The sequence below is a fragment of the Ursus arctos genome, unplaced genomic scaffold (assembly GCF_023065955.2).
Source record: "Ursus arctos isolate Adak ecotype North America unplaced genomic scaffold, UrsArc2.0 scaffold_8, whole genome shotgun sequence".
Lineage (NCBI taxonomy): Eukaryota > Metazoa > Chordata > Mammalia > Carnivora > Ursidae > Ursus > Ursus arctos.
Window position 1 is genome coordinate 79,366,626 of NW_026623100.1, and position 18,451 is coordinate 79,385,076.

Consider the following 18,451-nt stretch of genomic DNA (forward strand, 5'->3'; position numbering starts at 1 on the left):
TCAGTTTTTCTAGAGCTGAGAACTTGTCTGTCTTGTTTCCCAATACCTAGAGTGGTACATGGCACGTAGTAAGGAATGAGATATTTATAACCTTGTATTAACTTACTACTCTGGCACCATATTAATGCTAACATTCTCAACTAAAATTGGTTTGCTTTGGGTTTATTTCTGCTTTTATTGTAGTAGTTAAGATACTACACAGGATGCTAAATTCAATAATCCTCAAGGACTTGCATCTTGATTTATAACCCATTGAGGTCCACTAAGGATTGAGGTGAGCCACAGCTCATAGACTTGCCCAACTCAAATTCCTACAACTGATTTGTAATTTAGAGTAAAAAAAAGTTATGCCCATTGCCAAAATAGCCATTTTACATTTGAAGTAGTAGGAAGATATAATTAATAATAATTGTTGTTTGGTAAATATAATTTTAGGGCAAGAGTTGTCTTTATGAGGTAATGAACTTCATCTAATCCTTGTCATGGGGAATGAGTCAGTCGTATGCACTGTTGGCTTGTAATGCCAGATTGCCTAGAATATGGATACTAGTCTGGGAACTACCCTCTCCCTTAAATGTGGTTATAAACTCACTGAAAGCCCTAGCCCTACAACTCCCTTTTTTACAATCCATGGCTTTCTTCATATAGCATTATTCCAACGGTGTTGTATTATGTTATTCCTGAATGTTCATTTGGTTCATTGACAGCTCTGGTGTCATTTAATTTAATGTACATTTGTAGTGGGAGGTCAGTCACCTTCAAAGAGTATGGCTTATTTTCTGGTAACTCGTCTGTCTAAACTTTTGTTGTAGAATTTCAGAGTCCTCATTTTTAGGTATAACCTCTTACTCTAGGGCTATTAATGTCCGGTATTAATGGTAGTTAACTAAAATTTTTCTCTTATTTTGAGGTACTCTTTTTCCCAAGAAATTTGCAGAAGAATATCTATTAATGTACGATTAACTTCAAAACAGTGTTTATTTGTTCTTATCAGTTTACCTTTTTTTTTTTTTTTTTCTCTTTTTAGAGTGGGGATACTGTGTTGATTGGTGCTGTCAGAGGCGGTCATGTGGAAATTGTTCGAGCACTTCTCCAGAAATATGCTGATATAGACATTAGAGGACAGGTGTGTGTGACCCCTGTGCTGCTGTCATCTTTGCCCACAGTCACTTGTACATGTTGGCTGATGACAATGTCATTCTTCTGAGTTTTCTCTGGAGATGAGCTAGTAGATCTTAATGTATTTAATGGATGCCTATATGAAGTTTCACTGCCATTATTACAGAATTTCTCTATTGATGTCATGTTAGATGACATTAGAGCATGTTCGAAGCTCATATTTTTCAAATACATCTCTCTTCCTAGTGTATAAATATATTCAGTCCTGAAATGAGTAGTTTATGATACTGAGACAGTTGCTGATACTTTGAATGTATCCAATTTATTTGTTTTCTTTAGTATTTTCCCTGTTTTGTCTTCTTCATCCATGTGTTGTTCTTCCATTCTTGCTGTTTTATCTTTCTTCTCCTTCTTCCCCATTCTGCTTGCCTTTCTTAGGACCCCTCGATAGTGCCCATGGACTTTGCTTAAGGCGGTCATAGCTCACAGAGCTACAAAGGTTACTAAGATTAGGTAAAACTCCCATAAACTTGTGAATTTATCCAATATTTCAAGAGCTTTAGGTTAAAAAAAATCTGTACTTAATAGTCCATTTTGTTGTCGGACAGCCTACATTTCTACTTAGTTTTCCCTTGAATTTAGCTTTTACTCAAATCTATTTTTGAATCAGGCTAATAAATATTATGCCAAATGCCATGAGGAACTTAACATAAACCTTTACCTGTAAGAAATGTGTATTTTAGTTAGGGAGGTTTTACTTTGTTTTACGTTTATTTTTGTGTTTTTACATAAACATATAAAGTGATGCCTTTTGGTATAAGATGGTATTTGATTGATTGCCTAGTGAAACTTCCCACTATACCAGTCTTCAGGTGGGAAAAGAAGGCATTAAGGAAGGCTTTTGAGAGAAGGTAGAATTTGAGCAAAGTTTGAAAGATGAGTTAGATTTAGATAGGTAGAGAAAAGGAAGGCTGGTATTTCAGGCAAGGATAGTGGAATGATAGGATGAGGAGATTCAAGAAAACAGAGAAGGGAAAGACTACTCCTTAGCTGGCAAAAAGGTCAGGCTGGCCGCGGGCCAGCGGGGAGCGTGGCATGGGACAGAGGCAGAACTAGAAAGGGCTGGAGAGGTCTGAGGGCCAGGCTAGGAACGTTGGGAAGCTACTGCACATTGTTGAGGTGATGGAACTCCACCAGGGAAATTTCGGTGTGGGAGACTTAGTGTGGCAGCCCTGGAAAGTCAGTGACTGTCTTTGGCATTAAAATTATAGTTTCACTAAAAGATGGTTACTGGCTTCCCTATTTAGAGTTTACCTAATTCCTTTTTGTCTGTCAATCCTGTTTTCCTACCTTTTAGTCACTTTATTTTGTTCTCCAGCTCTCCTTTCATGGTCTATTGGATCTAATTTTGTTTTTTTAACTAGATGGGATTTTAAAGGATCAGATCAGGATTGGTGTATGAGTGCAGGGTGGGTGGGGATTAAGAAAGCAAAACATGGTGAAAACAATTCACCTTCTGTTTGTGTAGTACATTCTCATGCATTATCTTTCGAAAAGATCGGGCAGATGAAAAGCCAAGGGTCAGAATATTTGCAGAGTATTTGACTTGTTCAAGAATGTGTAGGGCCCAGAAATCTGATCACAGCATACTTTGCTTTATCAAGTATGTGGGGTTGCTACTTTCTATATCAAGTGGTATTGTTTTCTTAGGCATCTTTCATAAAGAATTTCTCAAGAGTACATCCAAGATAGAATAAGGGTTAATAATATTTCCTGCTTGTTGGTAAGATCTATTAATGCTTTCTGGCAGAAATGTTAAAAATGATGTTTTATGTTTACAACTAGCAGTTTCCAATATTGTATTTCAAATGAAGTGATTGTTGATTTTTTTCTGTTATATAGGACAACAAAACTGCTTTGTATTGGGCTGTAGAGAAAGGAAATGCAACAATGGTGAGAGATATCTTACAGTGCAATCCTGACACTGAGATATGCACAAAGGTATCAAGGACATTTCTGTTCTCCTAGCAATACCCAGTGCTGAATATTAATACTGCTTATTTTTTTCAATCGTTTTCTGTTTGATATTAGAATTATACTGATTTTACTGATAATAATCTATATTAAATTGAGTAATTTTGCATCCTTTCAGAAGTTCTTTTTCACAGAAAATATAGTGTGTAATTTGTTCTCATAATTAAATACTTTCAGAAAATATATCAGCTATTCATAAATTGTGGACAGGTCATTTTTTCAGAATTCTTTTATGCTTTTATTTGGAATGCAGAACACATTTCCTCTTAAAAAGACCAGTGTGAGTGGTTCTTGGTTCCCCAAAGCAGTCACTTTTGTCTATTTTGGTCAAATCATGTGAAAAATATAAAACTTATATAAGACTTTAGTGATACTATTTGGCCTTACGTGTAATAGGTTTCTGTGGGGGAAAATGTATTTGGAATGAATGTATTTGGATTGAATTGGCAGGAATTCTTAATGAACAAAATCGTGGAGTCACCCATAAGATACTCCTATTTTCTCTGCTAGAGATTGGGACCAGCATCTTTCTGTACTATGGTAGCTTTAGTACCCTAGTGCAGAAAGTTTCCTGGGATACCTTTTGGTGTGTGGGTGGCTCCTTGATAATAATTTTTTTTTTAAACCTATGTGTCAGCCACTGTGACAATCTTTGGGTTCTGACCAGGTTTCTGTCTCCTAATTCAGTGCTGAACTATGGTCTCTTCCTGTATCCCTTAATTTGATTTTGAAAAGCAATCATGAACTTTTTTGGGGTTTTCCAGAGGCATGCTTCTTGTACCAAACTGTTTTTCCTGTTACACACAGGTTCTTAGGTGCACAGAGAACTGAAGTGATAGTGGTAAAGATCTCTGAAAAATCTAGGCTCTGGCTTGCCTGGACATTGACTATCCAAGCTGTGGGTTGGTTGGCGGGGAGCTGGTATGAATGGGAAGTAGTCTCTGGAGGGGCTGCCCCACGTGTCAATGGTAGAACCTGGGGAATGGCCAAATCAGTGAGGGGCAGGGGAGTGTTGCCAGAAATGGCTGATAAGTAGCTGGTCATATCCATTCTTGGCTGAATGATATAAAATTATTTTGATACAAATGATTGGTTGGGAAAAGAAAAGCATTTTTCTTGTTAGTTTTTATAGCTATGTTTTCTTGAGAACATTTTCAGTATAGTCTTGTGCCAGAGTCAGATGTTTGAATTCTTACATGTGCATTGATGTGACTTTAAACATTTATGAATAGAGCTATTAATCCAGCAAACCTTCTTATCTGTGCCCACAGGATGGTGAAACACCACTTATAAAGGCTACCAAGATGAGAAATATTGAAGTAGTAGAGCTGCTGCTAGATAAAGGAGCTAAAGTATCTGCTGTAGATAAGGTAAAACATCTGTGCAGAGAGAACACTTTTTGGAAGACTGTTGGTAGACTGACCTATATATTTGCTGGACTCAAGGGAGTCTGGTTTTATTTTGTGGAGGGAGAGATTACTTGCTGGGGCTGTCTGTGTGGGATTTTGGTCCTATGATATCTTCTTGGCTGTTCTGATAGTGTGCTGAGGAGTGAGCAGGCTTAGCATGCTATTAAAGAGGCTGCATCAGATTTTCCTTCTGTTGCTCATACTAGTTATGGGAAGCTGCCATTGACCGCCATACAAGGAGAATGTCATCAGATGTAGAGCTTGTTGCAGACAAACAGGAGGAAAGAATCCAAGGGGCTGGAAAAGATAGAGCAGACTAGCGTTAATATTCACTAATAGGAGATAAAATGTTCTGCCATGTGCTCTCCATAATCCTCTTAGAGAAATGTTCATATTTCCTATGGTAAATTTAACAATTGCTTAATACTTCATATAGAGTTGATTCCTGATTTTCATTTTAAGTGTAATTCTTTCTCTACTTCCAACTGATTTGCTCCCATAAAAAGAGTGAATTGATTTATATATGAAGTAAGAAAAATAAATTTTTCCATCTAAATGTGTGATATGGTTTGGGCTCTTCTAATCCATAATAGATTGAAGTTTATCTTTCTATTATTTATGTGACAATTAAACAAAAAACACAGAATTAATATGTATTTGCTTTTTATCAAAAAACATTGTTTAAGAAAAAAAATCTTCCCACTTATTATTACCATGTTTGTATAATTTCATATAAAAGAAAGGAAACTTTGATATTGAAAACTAGGAATGACATAAAATCAAGAGATTTTTCGGGTTGAATATATTTAGCTTTATAGAAAACTTCCTGCATTGCCTGTTTTTCTCATTCTGACATTGACTCGTTTCTGGCCCTGGTCTCCTAGTTTGCAATAAGAAACCACTGGGCTAAGTGCCCTGTAAGATTCCACATGGCCTCGTTAATTCAGTAACATAGCATTTATAAATATTTGTTTCATACTCATTAAGTTTCCTGGAGTTCTCTGTCTCTGTATCCTTTTGTGTGTTGCTTTGGCTTGAGTTAGCACATACTTGCTGACAAGCACATATGGTACTTGGAGCATTTGTTCATTCATTCAACACATACCTGGCAAGGACGGGTAAGGTGCTGTCATGCTAGAATTTGGAATACAAACCTGTAAAAGTCCTGATCCCAGCTTTTCATGGAGGATTTCATACAGATACATTTCAGAATGAAGATTAATGCTATTTTCACCTAGCCTCTCCCTGATCTCAGTTCTGCACACTGGCTGTGTTAACATCTTCCCTGCATTTTCAGAAACCTCGTGTCTGGCAAAAATGCCACAGATGATGTTTCTACCTTCTCACAGGTTTGGGGATAAGAGATGGGGTTCAGGTGGGGAAATAAAATAATGAAATCTGGTTTAGATGTGTTTTGTTTGAGGGCTGATGAGACATTCAGGAGGCTGACACCAGTAGGCATTGGGAAGTGTGGGACTAGAATTTGGACAAGAAATCAAGCCCATGATGAGAATTTGGCACGTAGTTACCAAGAAAAAAGAATTGCATGGGTGTGACTAAGGTCATCAATGGGAAGAAAGATGAAAGCTGAGGACAGAACTTTACTTTTCTTATGGCACGTGTCACATTCTACTTTGTTTTATAATTTGCATGTTTATGTGATTTCTTCCTGTTATACTGTAAGCTGTTTAAGGCTAGGGACTGTTTTATCTTCCATCTTTATATCTTCCAGAGTACCCAACACAGTGCCTTACCTAGAGTGAGCTCAAGATACACAGTTATTATGCCATGTGTTTAGGATGTGGAAAGATAATCTAGAAAAGGAAGAAGTAGACCCAAAGCAGAAGAGGAAAGTCAAAATCAAGATAAGGTTGTGCCATCGAAGCTATAGGAAGAATATTGCAGGTCATTTTCATTTAGTGTTCTAAAGAGATCAGGGTAGATGAGAACTGAGAACTTAATTTGTTAACTTTTTAGGTCATTGTCTTCAAGAGAGGTGTTTGTGAAGTAAAAAGTGGGAGAACACATTGCAGAAAAGGTCTCTCTCTTTTTTTTTTTTTTTTGGTTTGTTTTTACATGTTTTCATTAGTGTTGAATGTGAATACTAATGTGATTGGGGATTCTAATAAAAGAAGGTAGGCTGATATAGAGAGAAGTAAAAGGTGAGGAGGGCAGAAGAGGTTGTACTGGCCAGACATGGATAGATATGATATGAAGGATTCCAAGGAGAGAAGTGTAGAAAGAAGTGTAAGGGCTTCATTTGATGGTGGCTGGTTGGCATAGGGGATGGGAGCAGATGAGATCACTCATGCTAGATGGGATAGCAGCATGGATTGTGACGCTTTCTAGACAAATGCAGAAGAAAGTTGTACAGTAGAATTTAAAGTAGTTGAGGAAGTGGAGGACATTGTGGACAATAAATATTTGGATGATGGATAAAGGTAGATCCATGGCCTAGGAGATGCTGCAAGGAGAAAGCCTATTGCTTTTTCTTTTAGTGACTTGAGGGGAGGAGGGAAGAATGACCTTCATTCTCGCAGGCTGTGGGAGAAATAAAACCCAAGAAAAGCTAGGTGAGGAACTTGAGAAAAAAATTACAGAGAAGATAGAAATAAAAATTCAGATTATTTGTTCACTGTATATGAAAAATATGAAAAGTTCAGATTTTTCATTATTTCACAGAAACCTGAAAATTGTTACTCTGTATATATTATATGTAAAGTATATGAAGGTTCCAATTTCCTGTCTATTTTACAGAAAGGAGACACTCCTTTGCATATTGCTATTCGTGGGAGGAGTCGGAAACTGGCAGAACTTCTTTTACGAAATCCCAAAGATGGGAGGTTACTTTATAGGCCCAACAAAGCAGGCGAGACTCCCTACAACATTGACTGTAGCCATCAAAAAAGTATTTTAACTCAAATATTTGGAGCCAGTAAGTATTGGGTTTTGTTCCTGACTGAACTTTTAAAAAATGAATGTTATGTGGAAAATTAAGAAGCCAATAGCAGTTTTGCATTTATCACTTACCTGGAGATTGTGGAAGTTGAGAGAGTTATTATTTTGCTGTGGAAAAATATCCCTTCCTGTCTAGAGCTCTTCTGCACTGTCCTGTAGCATCTAAATGAAGTACGTCCAGAGTTAGCCATCAGCTTTTAAGACCTCTAAAAATGTAGCCTGCTTTTCTAAAAATCTTTTCCCTCTTACTCTCCCAGGTATTCTTTGTGCTTTCATCAAAATGTGCTCTGTTTTCTCTGTGGCCTGAGTGCTTAAAGTTCTCCATGTTTGCTTGTTATGCCTGCCACAGGTCTGCCCTCTCCATCTCTACCAAGGTTCCTTGTCCAAATTGTCTCTCTCCAAGGCTCCTGTCAGTTGTCCCCTTCTCGGTGACATTTTAACTGATCTGCCTAAACCAGAAAAAATTTTTGCCTCATTTGAATATTTACGCACTTGTGTTTACATTTCTTTTTTTATATACTTATTATATATGGCCTTTTATTTCTTTTAGAATTTTCTCCCTTCAGATTCCAAGTTCTTCAGGACAGGGACTATTACTTCTTATCTTTATGTCCTCCGTAACATCTGGCATAATGCTTTGAATATTGTATTCAAACAGTTTTTGATTGAGAAGAATGTACATGAGTATATAACATATGTGTTTTGAAATATGGATCAATTTTCTACCAGAATTAAAAAAGAGATATGTAAGTCCCAGAAACCCAACAGGAGATACTAGAATCCCACCACCTTCCAACTGAGCTTCTTACTTACAGATTGTTTTTGAGTATGTTTCTATTGTATTATGGGTTCTTGTATTTTAAAATATTTTTTCTAATTGTATTAGTGCACACTCATAAATTTCAAAAATGGAGACACGAATATTGTAGAAAGTGCAAATTTTCCATTGTCCCCTATCTCTTAATTTGTAACTGTTTGACCCTACAGGATTTTCTGTACATTTCTAAAAATGTTTTATACTATATATGCAGCTTTAAAAATTAATAATAGGGTAATACCATATTATAAAAGTTTTTAATGATGAACTATATTTAAAAGCTAGTGGTGCAGTAAATATCTTTGTACATGTATTCATTAACTCTTCTTTTTAGGACTCTTTCTTAGAATAAATGCCCAGAAGTAGAATAGGTAAGTCAGTTAATGCTCATAGTTTTGGGAGACTTTCCAAATGGCTGTAACAATTTCTTCTGCCTTAGACCCGTTACTATAGTGCAGCTCCCCATGACCTTGTGAAGCCTGGAGAGCTCCAGCCTCCTTAATCTTTGCTAATCAGATCAATATGAGAAAAAAATCTCATGTAATTTGCATTATAAAATTATTAGATTGCGATCTTTTCATATACGTTCACAGGGTATTTGTATTTTTGCCATTTTCCTCTTTGTATCCTTTGCCCATTTTTCTCTTGAGTTTTTGATATTTTTTTTAAAATTGATTTTAAGTGTCTTTATATGTTATGGATATGGATCCTGGGTCCATCCTATATGTTGTACCCCTCTCCGAGCTGCTGCTTTGTTTATGGTGATGGGTGTTTTTAGTTCCCCATTTAAAAGTTATGCAGCTTTGTAATTTATTTGTTCGTCCTTTCCTGCAGTGCTGGCCTTAGTATTATATTGAGAAAGAAGGGCCTTTTCCGGGGTACCTGGGTGAGTCAGTCGGTTAATCGTCTGCCTTCAGCTCAGGTCATGATCTCAGGGTCCTGGGATCGAGCCCCACATCAGGCTCCCTGCTCAGTGGGGAGTCTCCTTCTCCCTCTCCTCCCCACTCATGCTGTCTCTTGCTATATTTCTAATAAATAAAATAAAAACTTAAAAAAAAAAAAGAAGGGCCTTTTCCACGCAAAGATTAAAAAAGATTTTTCCCTTGTATTTTCTTCTAGTATTTTTATGGTTTTTTACATTTAATTTTTTAATGTTTCAGAAACTTATTTTTTTAAGGTGTAAGATGTATAGAGTTTTCATTTTGTTTTTTTAAAAATGGATGGTTTGCCCCTCTAGCACCACTTTCTAATTCCTCCCTTGCCCACTGGTTTGAAATGCCACTTATGCTAATATCTTGTGCTGGTTCTACAATGCTTTAATTATTGTAGCTTTGTAGTATATTTTAATTTTTCTCCAAAGACAACTACTCTTTCTCTGGTAGTCTTTTAAAATTTTTTCTTAGCTCTTCTTATGTGTTCTTCTGCTTTTCAATTTTTCAAAAATTCACATGGATTTTGATTGGAGTTTATCACTTTAATGATAATATGGTGAGAATTGTTGTCTCGAAGCCACTGAACCTTTCTGCCTGGAGCCATATAATATCTCTTTTTCTCTGATTACTATATTTTATTCTTCAGTAACATTTAATAGCTTTCTTTATATAGGTATTACACCTATTAAATTTATTCCTGTGTACTAGTTTGAGTTTTAATCGTATTTTATTGATTCTAAAATGTACATTGTTCTACATTTGACATCTCTGAAATTGGAATGTGTCTTATCATTGATGGATAAGAGAGCGTTGTGTCACAGTTTGGCAACATATTTTTTCTTTCTTAGTTATACATAATAATGATGCATCCTATAATAAGTAGGTATCTTAAGTTCAGTGAAATATGGTCTTTAAGAATCTTATAACCTATTTTTACACAGGTGTAACCATTTAATATAAGGTTTTTTTTCTAATTAAATAAACAATTGATAACTGGGAATTGATGTTCCTTTCTAGTGGTAATGTCTCTTTTTGATGTAAGGATATGGTATGTTTATAATTACAGGACACTTGTCTCCTACTGAAACAGACGGTGACATGCTTGGTTACGATTTGTATAGCAGTGCGCTGGCAGACATTCTCAGCGAGCCTACCATGCAGCCACCCATTTGTGTGGGGCTGTATGCACAGTGGGGAAGCGGGAAATCCTTCTTACTCAAGAAACTAGAAGGTAAAGTGCATGTTTGCACAAAGTCTGTATATATGACGAGGCTTCCTCTGGTGCTTTTTTCTGAAGTAAAGCAAAATAGATTTTTATGTATGAGTATGCTGCACAGTTTACTAAATTGAATATGTTACTCTATCCAGTTGATCCCCCACACAGTCATTTGAGTTCTCTCCCTAAAACAAAGATCCAGTTGTGTTATAACATTCTTAAGACCCCTTGGTAGCAGATTTTCTGCATGTGCTATTATTATTATTATTATTATTATTATTATTATTATTATTATTATTAATTTTAAGTAGGCTCCACACCCAGCGTGGGTCTTGAATTCAGGACCCCAAGATCAAGAGTTGTGTGCTCCCCTGACTGAGCCAGTCAGGTGCCCCTGCATATGCTATTTATAATCCTCATATCCAGCGCCCTTCCTAAACTTGTCACTTTGTATGGCATACCCTCCAGCACTGCCTCATGTGTATGCCCCGTGCTGCAGTCCCAGAGGGCTGCTGGCTCTTGCAAGAACAGACTAGATACTTTTCCCGAGTTGCTCCCTTTGTTAGGAACTTCCTAGACAGCTCCTCCTACCACCCCTTTGATTTGCAAAATCATATTCATTCTTCAAGGACAGGTTTCAGTATTGCCTGTAAAATTTTTATCAAGTTTTGTAAAAAGAATGACTTGTTCTGGGCTCATCTGGGCTCAGCACACACCTTTAAGAGCAGTGATTCTCAAATGTGATTGGAGGAGGGGTGAGGAGGAGTGCCACAGAGGAAGGGTGGTGATGTGTAGGTTGAGGACACATAGCAAAGTCATGTTTTCCAGTTTTGTATGTGGAAACAATACCTTGTTGCTTATATAATACAAACCACAAAAAATAAATAGCAAAATTTTGACAAATGGGAATATATGAAAAAGGATTTGTGCATCCTCAACATGAAGCAAGAGAGTGGGTAGAACAAGAGTGGGTGTGCCCTAGGGAGTGAGGTTTGCATGTTTATCTAAAGAACATTGGCTGAAATGGTCAAGTAGCAACATTGTGTCTAGGGACTTAGTAAGTACCCAGTAAATGTTTATATTGAAAATTTCAAATTGAGTTAGAAGTTGCATTTCTTAAAAACTTGGGAGAAGAATCCAAAACTACAGCTGAAATTAATATTACACTGTATGTTAACTGACTGGAATTTAAATAAAAACTTGGAGGGGAGAAGAAAAGAAGTTGTATTTCTTAAAACAGGATTAAGGTTTTTCCTATTTCTCTTTCAGATGAAATGAAGACTTTTGCAGGACAACAGATTGAACCTCTTTTTCAGTTTTCCTGGCTTATAGTATTTCTGACCTTGCTGCTTTGTGGAGGGCTTGGTTTATTGTTTGCTTTTACGGTCGACCTGAATCTTGGAATAGCAGTATCATTGAGCTTCTTGGCTCTCTTATATATATTTTTTAGTAAGTTTTTGATTTTTTTTTCCAAAAAATAGAGACAATGTTAAGACTCCTTGTTTTATTTAAAACATTATCTTAATATTTTGTATTTATGAATCTATATTTATAAAATATAAAATATTATCTATATTTCTCCTGTAAGTGATTTTCATAATTAATTAAAAGATTTTCATGACCTTTTTGCTATTTATAAGTTGGCCTAGAGGAACAGTGTCCACAACCTGGCTGGAGTAGCTTTAAACACTGGTGTACTGCTCGTTAATATTGAAGTAGAACTCTGAATTATTATATTCACTTTTTTGTATGTTAATGACTTACTATAGTTAAGTCTTTTTTGAAAGTAAGTCTTCATAGCCATCAGTGGCATGTGCTTGGGCATTTTGCTCATGCCTGTGATCTTTATTTTACTTAAAAGCGAAGTAAAAAAAATTATAGTCCTGTTCTTAGGAGATATCTTCAGTTGTAGCAGAGGAAATAGATTCACTATTGGAGGAACTGATAACTTCAACAGGTGCAAAAAGTGATAAACCCAAAATCATTCACATTTGAGTCTGAACTAAATGATATGTTTCTGTTTAAGGCATTATCTTTCTGATTGTGTTTCTTATATCATATTTTAGTTTTCTTTCTGTTTTCCACATACCTTCTCTATGTTGGTTAATTAGCCAAGGAATTCTTTGAGGAGTAGTTAGGAAATAGCGTGGAACCAGGGAAAGTCATGTAAGCCTGCCTCTTGTTACTTGATATTTGACAATGTGAGAAAAGAGGCTGCTTGAGTCATGATTGTTTTGAGTAATTTTTTTAAACTGTGCATTTCAGTTGTCATTTACTTTGGTGGACGAAGGGAAGGGGAGAGTTGGAATTGGGCCTGGGTCCTCAGTACGAGATTGGCAAGACATATTGGATATTTGGAGCTCCTCCTCAAACTGATGTTTGTAAACCCACCTGAACTGCCAGAGCAGACTACTAAAGCTTTACCTGTGAGGTAAGTTGGTCCCTTTGACAGAAGTTTTGCATAAGATGAAGCAAAAATAAAGTTTATAATGCTTTCTCAGTGTACGTTCCAAAAAAAGCATTGGTTTCCTGAACTTTTTATTTGAGAAAGAAAACAACTTGCACTGGTTAAATAGGTTTGAGAAACACTTTACATCATATCTTCCTCTTGTACATAAAAGGATCAGAGACAACTCTCCCTAAATAAATCTGGTTAACTTTGATTTACCAAATTTGATTTGAACCCCCCCCCCAGCCCCAACCCCCTTTTCCATCCTTTGGGAACACTTTGAAGAGGGCACAGGATGTAGGATGGGCTCCTAGCATACCCTTGCATTAGCGTGTAACTTTGGCTCCTGAGCGTGCCCCCTGAGCCACTCTTTCCTCACCTGTGGAAATAAATCGACTTGCCTATCTAAAATTATTATTAATGTCAAATAGGAAATGTATGAGGAAACAGTTCAGAAAAGGTGAAAAACATGTTATGTCAAGAATAAAGGAAAGGTAGAGGGCTCCAGAGGAACATTAAGTGAAAAACAGAATTGAAAGCAAGAGGAATTCAATAGAAATTAGCAAAATAGTTAAAAGCATACTAAATGATAAAGAATTTTAAAATTATTACAAGATAAAATGTGTAACTTAAGATGAAAGTAAATAGGCCAAACCAGATGGAACATCAAAACTATGAATGTAAAAATCCTAGAGGAGAACATAGGCAGCAACCTCTGCGACATCGGCCAAAGCAACCTTTTTCATGACACATCTCCAAAGGCAAGAGAAACAAAAGATAAAATGAACTTGTGGGACTTCATCAAGATAAAAAGCTTCTGCACAGCCAAGGAAACAGTCAAAAAAATGAAGAGGCAGCCCACGGAATGGGAGAATATATTTGCAAATGATACTACAGGTAAAAGACTGGTATCCAAGATCTACAAAGAACTTCTCAAACTCAATACGTGAGAAACAAACAAATCATAAAATGGGCAGAAGATATGAACAGACACTTTTCCAATGATGACATACAAATGGCTAACAGACACATGAAAAAATGTTCAAAATCATTAGCCATCAGGGAAATTCAAATCAAAACCACACTAAGATACCACCTTACGCCAGTTAGAATGGCAAAAATTGACAAGGCAAGAAACAACAATTGCTGGAGAGGATGTGGAGAAAGGGGATCCCTCTTACACTGTTGGTGGGAATGCAAGTTGGTACAGCCACTCTAGAAAACAGTGTGGAGGTCCCTTAAAAAGTTAAAAATTGAGCTACCCTATGACCCAGCCATTGCACTACTGGGTATTTACCCCAAAGATACAGACATAGTGAAGAGAAGGGCCATATGCACCCCAATGTTCATAGCAGCATTGTCCACAATAGCTAAATCGTGGAAGGAGCCGAGATGCCCTTCAACAGATGACTGGATTAAGAAGTTGTGGTCCATATATACAATGGAATATTACTCAGCTATCAAAAAGAACGAGTTCTCAACATTTGCTGCAACATGGACGGCACTGGAGGAGATAATGCTAAGTGAAATAAGTCAAGCAGAGAAAGACAATTATCATATGGTTTCTCTCATCTATGGAACATAAGAACTAGGAAGATCGGTAGGGGAAGAAAGGGATAAAGAAAGGGGGGGTAATCAGAAGGGGGAATGAAGCATGAGAGACTATGGACTCAGAAACGAACTGAGGGCTTCAGAGGGGAGGGGGTTGGGGGGAATGAGATAGGCTGGTGATGGGTAGTAAGGAGGGCAGGTATTGCATGGTGCACTGGGTGTTATATGCAACTAATGAATCATCGAACTTTACATCAAAAACCAGGGATGTACTGTATGGTGACTAACATAATAAAAAAACATAAAAAAAAACTATGAATGTAAGAGATAAAGATAAAGACTTGCATAATTAGTATATATGATTAAGTATTAGGAGAAGGATTTACAAATGTAAAATGAAAAATTTAAGAAAACATACAGAATAGAATAAAATAATTGAGGGAAATATTTTCACAGAAAATTTATTTTAATGAGATGGTATTTTTAAAAAAAGAACAATTAAAATGGCATAAATCAAGATCATACAGTAGAGTACAGTGTGATCCTAGATTGTATTTTGAAAGCAGTGCTTTTCTACTGGATTGAGATGAGCATTTAATTTAGGGATGGAAGGGGAGAAAGGGAGCAAGTGCAGAAATCCTGTCCACTCAGAGGAGCAGGATACAAAGTATTCAGTTATCTCAAAGAACAACCTGAAAAGAATCTTCTAAACCTCATTTCTAAATCCTTACTTAATGTTTAAGCTATAAATAAAACATTCTAAAACTTGAGTTTTGAAATGGCCTTAAATTCTTAATGACTGTAGTATTCTGTCAGTCTTCTGATCTCTTCGTTGGTGCCTCACACACTTCCCTGCACGACTCTTTTCAGTCACTGTGCCAAGGGCCCTGCAGGTGTCCGGTGCCGCGCCTCAGCTCTGCCGCCACGGTTCACCCCACTGCTTTCCATCAGAATTAACTCAATACAACTCTGATGCTTTTCACTTTGGTTATTGCCTTTTCCTAACACAAATATGTATAATGTTTTGAAGTGGAAGGGACCTGATTACAAGTTCTTTTTCCTCCTCAGAACTTTAATGACAATATTTTAAAAGAGACCTTAAGAAAATGTAGGGTACATGATACAGAGATGACGTATGTGGAAATTATTTCTTTCTTTAGCTATCTAAGTAACATTTTATTCCCCTTTTCCCCCAAGGTTTTTATTTACAGATTACAACAGGCTGTCCAGCGTAGGTGGAGAAACATCGATGGCTGAAATGATCGCGACTCTCTCGGATGCCTGTGAGAGAGAGTTTGGCTTTTTGGCAACCAGGCTCTTTCGAGTATTTAAGACTGAAGATACGCAGGGTAGGACTTCCTTCCTCCTCCTTTGTGTCTGTGTGTAGGGGATGAGGATGGGATGAATGTTCAGTGCACTTCTTGAAAACACAGATTAAACATCAGAAATTCATATGCCGTGACTGTCATGGTTAGGGTCTTCTAGGTACTTGGTATGTAACTAATTGGTAAAACCATTTGTTGTCTTACAGGCAAAAAGAAATGGAAAAAAACGTGTTGCCTGCCATCTTTTGTCATCTTCCTTTTTATCTTTGGCTGCATTATTGCTGGAATTACTCTCCTGGCTATTTTCAGAGTTGACCCAAAACATCTGACAGTGAATGCTGTCCTCATATCAATTGCATCAATAGTGGGATTGGCCTTTGTGCTGAACTGTCGTACATGGTGGCAGGTGCTGGACTCTCTCCTGAATTCTCAAAGGAAACGCCTCCATAATGCTGCCTCTAAACTGCACAAACTGAAAAGTGAAGGATTCATGAAGGTAAGCACTCACTGATCATTAGAAAGTAATTGATCGTAAGTACTCTTCCATGATCCTGATGGTGGGGCTTTAGGGCGCAGACTCTGTAAATGTTACAGCGTTGCATTTGTTTTTAGTTTTATTCCAGATTTGCCCTGTGGGAATGTACGTTTGAAGTGGGAAAAATTAAAACAATTCAGGTTTTTATAAAATAGACTTTTATAAGGTATTCCTAAGTGTTAGGAGATTACTCAAGAGGTCATCACCTACCTAATAGTAATGGGTTTCCTGCCTAATAATATAGCCTCCTCTAGAGCCTGGTAGAGGAAGCAAATTAAACCACTGAAACATATAAAATAGGACCATACTTTTAGAATCAAAAGGGACTTCATACAATATCTGAGCCCCTTCCTTTGATCAACGTCATGTGCCATCAGGAGCCCACTGTAGTGTGGTGTTTAGATCATTTGAATTTGCATTCAATTCCTAGTCTTTCGACTTTCAGAGCATGTGATCTTGGAAAATAAGTCACTCAGCCCAGTTTGTCCTTTTAAAATGGGTATGACTGTGGCTACCTCATTGTAAGGGTAAAATGCTCTAATTTATGTAAAGTCACTTTTTAAATTGTGAAGCACTCACTGCAGTTATAAGTGGGACCACAACTGGCAGTGAGGACTTGGGATTTCTTTTCTTCCTATTAGAAGAGTTTCTATCAGGCTTTTTAAGAAATGTGCTTAAATTTCTCATATCTTCAGTGCTTCTGTCCTTTCTTTTACATAGGTTCTTAAGTGTGAAGTGGAATTGATGGCCAGGATGGCAAAAACCATTGACAGCTTCACTCAGAATCAGACAAGGCTGGTGGTTATCATTGATGGATTAGATGCCTGCGAGCAGGACAAAGTACTCCAGATGCTGGACACTGTATGTTTTAGCTGTCTTGAAACTTATAATTGTCACATGTGGCAGCCGAGAGGAAGGACTTCTTGAATTTCTCAAATGGAATTTGAGTAGTACTTTTTCTTTTATAAAACCAACTATTGTTTTTAAGTGCAGAAGTATAACAGGAGTAAATGTGTGTCCTCACAAACAGATTTAAACAATTTTAGCTCAATGGCTAGGTGAGAAAATGAACAGAGTAGCTCTGAAGTCCATAGTGTGACTCCATCTTTCTTTTGCAGATAGTGGTTAGAATCAGAGGCAACAGTAGGGAACCCACAGTTTTTATTTAAGTAGGGGTACCTCAGTGGCTCTCTGTAATGTATGTTAAAGCGATAGTGTGTAGCTGTGGAGAGAGACCAGTGTGCCCAGCACCTCATGTATATTCACAAATATTTCTATGTGTGTTGATGTTTGCTTTTATGTAGACCATAAATATCTCAAAATAGGACAGGATTAATTGTTTTCTTTGGAAGTTTTATCACTGTCAGATGGTGAAAAACCAGATTGAGACTTTAATGAAATTTGTTTTCATATGAAATAATATTTTTAAAAAATAGTATTTAAAAAATATAGTCACCAAAAGATAATACAGATTTGGAAGAGACTTTTTGTTGCTTTGGATAATTTGAAATTTATATCATTAGTACACGTTTTTTCTACCACAGGTCCGAGTTCTGTTTTCAAAAGGCCCATTCATTGCCATTTTTGCAAGTGATCCACATATTATTATAAAGGCAATTAACCAGAACCTCAACAGTGTGCTTCGTGACTCAAATATAAATGGACACGACTATATGCGCAATATAGTTCATTTACCCGTTTTTCTTAATAGTCGTGGACTAAGCAATGCAAGAAAATTTCTTGTGACTTCAACAACAAATGGGGACATTCCGTGCACAGATACTGCAGGTAAAGATCCAGTTCTTCAGGTACCTCGGTTTGAAGTAGTTAATGGTGTTTTATGGTAACTCACCTTTTACCTTGAAAAATACTGTTGGGATTTCACTTCTCTTTAAATATCATATACCACAGAATTTTAATACAGTGGTGCTCTCTTGACAAATTTTTTAAGGGATACAGGAAGATCCCGACAGAAGAGTTTCACAAAACAGCCTTGGAGAGATGACTAAGCTCGGTAGCAAAACAGCCCTTAACAGACGGGTAAGATGCCACTTGTTTTGAGCCATGTGTTGTATTGCTGTTGTTCAAATAAAGCTAATGTGATGC

General features: G+C 36.9%; 1 protein-coding gene across 12 annotated transcripts in view; it reads left to right on the forward strand.

Annotated features, from left to right (window-relative positions):
• Window positions 1-18,451, forward strand: part of KIDINS220 (kinase D interacting substrate 220) — a 95,501-nt gene that overhangs the window by 27,112 nt on the left and 49,938 nt on the right. For all 12 annotated transcript variants that reach the window (XM_044390152.3, XM_044390153.3, XM_026518477.4 and 9 more), the window contains 12 exons: window positions 1,028-1,126; window positions 3,022-3,120; window positions 4,425-4,523; window positions 7,320-7,497; window positions 10,336-10,500; window positions 11,755-11,934; window positions 12,751-12,916; window positions 15,683-15,834; window positions 16,017-16,306; window positions 17,066-17,206; window positions 17,890-18,133; window positions 18,297-18,385. In XM_044390152.3, coding sequence (XP_044246087.2) covers window positions 1,028-1,126; window positions 3,022-3,120; window positions 4,425-4,523; window positions 7,320-7,497; window positions 10,336-10,500; window positions 11,755-11,934; window positions 12,751-12,916; window positions 15,683-15,834; window positions 16,017-16,306; window positions 17,066-17,206; window positions 17,890-18,133; window positions 18,297-18,385 — 1,902 coding nt within the window. The remainder of the gene's footprint in view (window positions 1-1,027; window positions 1,127-3,021; window positions 3,121-4,424; window positions 4,524-7,319; window positions 7,498-10,335; window positions 10,501-11,754; window positions 11,935-12,750; window positions 12,917-15,682; window positions 15,835-16,016; window positions 16,307-17,065; window positions 17,207-17,889; window positions 18,134-18,296; window positions 18,386-18,451) is intronic.